Here is a 4,171-nt window from a genome sequence, read left to right on the forward strand (position 1 = left end):
AAATATACTATTCGTTGGCCGTCGAATGAAAATAGATCGCCATGCAAAAACTATTATTCAAAACGAAACTTATCGCCGTGCGGCACATTGAACGGATACACCACTACGAATATAAATATAAATTGAATCATCGGAGATTTGAAGTCTTTTTTGAAAAAGCTTTTTGAGTCATCTCCAATAATCAAATGCCATTTTCCAAAATTCGCTTCCTAGTTCTGAAAAAAATCTTAAACACGAGCCATCTAAATTGTAAAAACATTCGAAATCCAATCGATATTTTCCACTATTTATAGAATCAATTGTTTTCAAAAGAACAAAAAAAAACCAGAACTCACAACTTAAAGAATTAAAAACCAATGTTATATGTCAAACCTCAACCTAATGTTAAACGCACAAGTGTTCCCTATTATTTACATGATTATAAGTATCACCCTTTGATACAGAAAAATGCCCTTATCTTTTGAGCCATATTCCGAGTTTGGGGTGTAAACTCGGGGACAATTTCTGGGATGAATTCGTTCACATTATCAACTCCTATTTTTTCAAATGCCCGAACAAGTGTCCTCATGAGCCGTTCAACATTTTTCTGAAATCCCTGTGAACTCTTCTCCTCGCCTACATTAACACCACATCCAACTCTTACACCTTTAGTATATCCTCTACAAATTGTCAAAATACTAACTGCACGATTATGAAAATGCCCAATCACCAAATCTTCAAAATGCTGCATAAAAAAAACTATTAAAATATCAAAACATGCCCATATCTAGAACCATATATTTGTTAAGCCCTTTTGTTATAGAACATGTTGTCATGAGACAAAATTTAGGCAAAATAAGATGGGATGAGACTATTGTCAATGAATGATACCAAAATAACAAGTTTTGGTTCTGTCAAAAAGACGAAAAGTTGGTAAATGACTCATGTAAAAAAGACAATAATAATTGTAATTTTTGTCCAACCTAAAACCATGCAAAAGGATGTGAGGAAATGAGACAAAATTTTACACAAAAATATGTAAGATTAGTGATATACCAATTAGAAAAAGAAAATTAGAATTTTTTTCTCCTACCCAAAATATGTGGCCCCATGATTTTCCGACAAAACCTATAATTTTTTTGTGATACAGACAAAATTGTCTTGCCCAAATTAGCAAGTGAGATCGACAATGAAACAAAAGTTGCAAATTTTGTGACTTACCAAAAGAGGGAACAAGACATGATCTACGAATAAGTTGCAGTTTTTCCTACTTTAAAAGGGGAAGGACTAATTAATAAGAATAACACAAAATTGTGTTATGTAAAAAGGCGGAATAATATGGGGTATATAGAGACTTGTTCTCATTTTTTTTGTTTGTGAAAAAGATGGAAACTCATTGTTTATCATATATAATAGCTTTAGAAACTTTTAGGGTGCGTTTGGTTGTGGAAAACTGTTTTTATTTTCTATGAAAATGTTTTCAAAAAATAAGGTTGAGTTTTCATTTTCCATCTTAGAAATTTGGAAAACTGTAAAAATCACTTTTCTAATTTACATACAATTTGGAAAACTGAAAATTTTCATTTTCTTATAAAACTTTGGAAAAAACCAAATGCGTTTTCAAAATTTCCGTTTTTCTTGAAAAAATTTCCTAAAAAACTGAATAATTTTCCACAACCAAACGCACCCTTAGAGTACCATTAATTAAACGAAACATAGCCTTAATTAAAGTGACATACCTACATGTTCTATGGCCTAAATGAAATAATTAGTTTCAACACATAGAACAATTTATATATAGACAATAATAGCATCAAAACAGGTAACTACAGAAAGAGAAATTAAATATCCTCCTATCTTTTGATCCTATACAAATCATACCTTGGGTGGATTCCTCATGGTGTAGACCATAGTTTTGAGAGAATAAATCAAAGTCCGCTCATTATATTTCATCGAACGATATTCCCCAGTTCTAGAACCACTCGGACGTGCAAATATCGGATCATTAAAATAGGGTTTTTCATTCAAAATCAAACCCTGTATAGACACCAAAACTTGTAGCATAGTCGAAACGCCAGGTGTCCACTTCTCATTCTTGCCACCACTCCAAGTGTTTAAAAGGCTCAAACAAACTTTCCCATCGTAACGAAGATTCGGATTAATTATCAGGCCACTAGAATGATAATGCACTTTCTGAAAATAACCGTTTAATTATAAATATTCATTAAAATGAATAAAACCTTAAAAATAAAGTGGAAAAAAAAAGGAAGAGATCGATGCGACATACTGGGGGAACATCTGGATACTTGTAAGGGAAGAATACATCAAAGAAAAAAAGACCATCATGATATGGTGTCCCTTCTGCTCCTATAATCACTGCTCTTAAAAGATCCATTCTTGATTCATAAACCCTAACAAATATAGTATCTGTAATTAAAAAAATAACAAGAATTTAATTCAACCCAAATATGACAATCTAGAGATGAAAACAAGTTGTGAAATCTAACAAAATATACCTGGCAAGGCCTTCTTGAGCATTCGCCATTCTTTTTGTATCCTTTTAGCCCAGTTTTTTTGTGGCTTTATAAGTCAATTAATACACAATTGATGCCAAATTTGTAAAAAAATTAGTTTCGTTCTATCTAAATACTAAAACAAAAAAGATAACACTCGTATACCGATTAAGTACATTAAGTTAGAAAACACCATACTATACAAACGAAATCTACACTTGCCTGCATTTTTTCCGAATTTGGCCCTTTAACTTTATAGTGATGATCAGAATAGTCCTCAACAATATCAAACTTCTTGAAATCCAGATACTTTCTCATAACTTCATTGCGTTTTTGTTGGATCATGTTGGAGTAATTATAAATCTCCATTACATTTGAGCTGTTTTGGATCTTTCTGGAATCTTGATTCGACGTGATCAGATCTTCTATACGAGTGAGTTTTTCTGAACTGGAGGACATTATCTTGCGATTAGCTGAATCTTGTTCTACTACGCCACTGTAAGTTGGAGAGATAATGATGCCCTAAAGAAAAGAGAAAGTGATGATCATTAATTATTTACAAAGTAGAGAATTAATTTCAATTTTCACACATGTATCGAATCAAAGCATTTGAATAACAATGAAGTAGATATGATCGAAGTAATTAACTGCATAAGAATGACAATAAAAATCAAGAAACCTGCATTGAACTTATTCTTATTACCTCGTCTTCTTCATGCATCTTGTTCTTGCCTTTTAGCGGATGATTACAAGGCGAAGAAGACGTCTCTAGTTTGGATTCCGTGCTCGAAGATCTCCCAGGAAACACTCTTTTCCTAACAAAAACTCCACATATATATAATTATAAACACACCATGGATAAACTAATTAATGCCCAATTATATCTACCATGAAAGAGAAAAAATTTTACGTTGAGTTTTGAGAGTTGCATCTTCCTGCCGCCGGCGACCCCATTTATCGGCAACGGCAACAGAAGTCGGGGATTAATATATGTAAATTCCAATGTAAATCTGGATGTTATGCTCTATCGGGAAACCTCAAGGGTTTAGTCAGATGATCGGAAGTGGTAATTTGGTGAGGCAACAAAAACGGGTAAAGAAATAGATGTATGGATTATTATTATTATACAAGAATGTTAATCACAAAATCATGTATTGGATTTGTAGCGGAATAAATTTACTTAATTATAGTCAATCCGGTATTCTATATAATTATCTAATTAAAAAGTTCCTTTTTTTTTTTAATTTCAAGTTTTAAGTTTGATAAGTGATAACAATCAATGTTTTTCAAAATAAGTCGCTATAAAATATTTAGCGAGAAAATGATTTACAAGCCCAACGAAGTTTCCAAACTGTTCAAAAACCTCAATCATGTTTTGTCTGTCCAAAAAAACCCAACGAACTTAACATTTTGTCTAAAAAGCTCAACTAAGTTACACTTTCCTGAAAGTCAAATAAGAGAAATAGACGACGTGGCTTATTACCGTATCGGGAAAATGACTTGTTAGACCAACAAAGTTTCCAAAACATTTAAAAAGTTTCAATCATGTTTTGACTGTTCAAAAAAAACCCCAATGAACTTAAACAAAACAAAATTAGGATTTTTTGAATGGTTTGGAACTTTGTTGGACTTTTTAGACAAAAAGTTAAGTTTGTTGGGTTTTTTTGAACAGAAAAAAC

General features: G+C 32.0%; 1 protein-coding gene across 1 annotated transcript; it reads right to left on the reverse strand.

Annotated features, from left to right (window-relative positions):
• Positions 1-268: 268 nt before the first annotated feature.
• Positions 269-3,446, reverse strand: LOC145076305 (putative ubiquitin-conjugating enzyme E2 38). Its single transcript, XM_079022232.1, has 7 exons — positions 3,403-3,446; positions 3,196-3,307; positions 2,715-3,014; positions 2,496-2,559; positions 2,267-2,406; positions 1,861-2,172; positions 269-724 (listed from the first exon to the last, which is right to left on the reverse strand). Exons 1-7 carry the CDS (start codon positions 3,444-3,446, stop codon positions 428-430), a joined length of 1,269 nt encoding a protein of 422 aa, XP_078878358.1. The 3' UTR covers positions 269-427.
• Between the last annotated feature and the right edge of the window lie 725 nt (positions 3,447-4,171).

Source organism: Lactuca serriola, chromosome 9 (genome assembly GCF_051521515.1).
Source record: "Lactuca serriola cultivar US96UC23 chromosome 9, Lser_US96UC23_V15, whole genome shotgun sequence".
NCBI classification, from domain to species: Eukaryota; Viridiplantae; Streptophyta; class Magnoliopsida; order Asterales; family Asteraceae; genus Lactuca; species Lactuca serriola.

What these genes read in the sequence shown, in the direction of transcription:
- LOC145076305 (XM_079022232.1), bottom strand. Translation starts at nt 3,446, where the DNA reads ATGGGGTCGCCGGCGGCAGGAAGATGCAACTCTCAAAACTCAAC. An exon ending in AGATGCATGAAGAAGACGAG is followed by an intron (nt 3,015 to 3,195) that starts GTAATAAGAATA and finishes TCTTTTCTTTAG; the next exon opens with GGCATCATTATCTCTCCAAC. An exon ending in CAAATTCGGAAAAAATGCAG is followed by an intron (nt 2,560 to 2,714) that starts GCAAGTGTAGAT and finishes TGACTTATAAAG; the next exon opens with CCACAAAAAAACTGGGCTAA.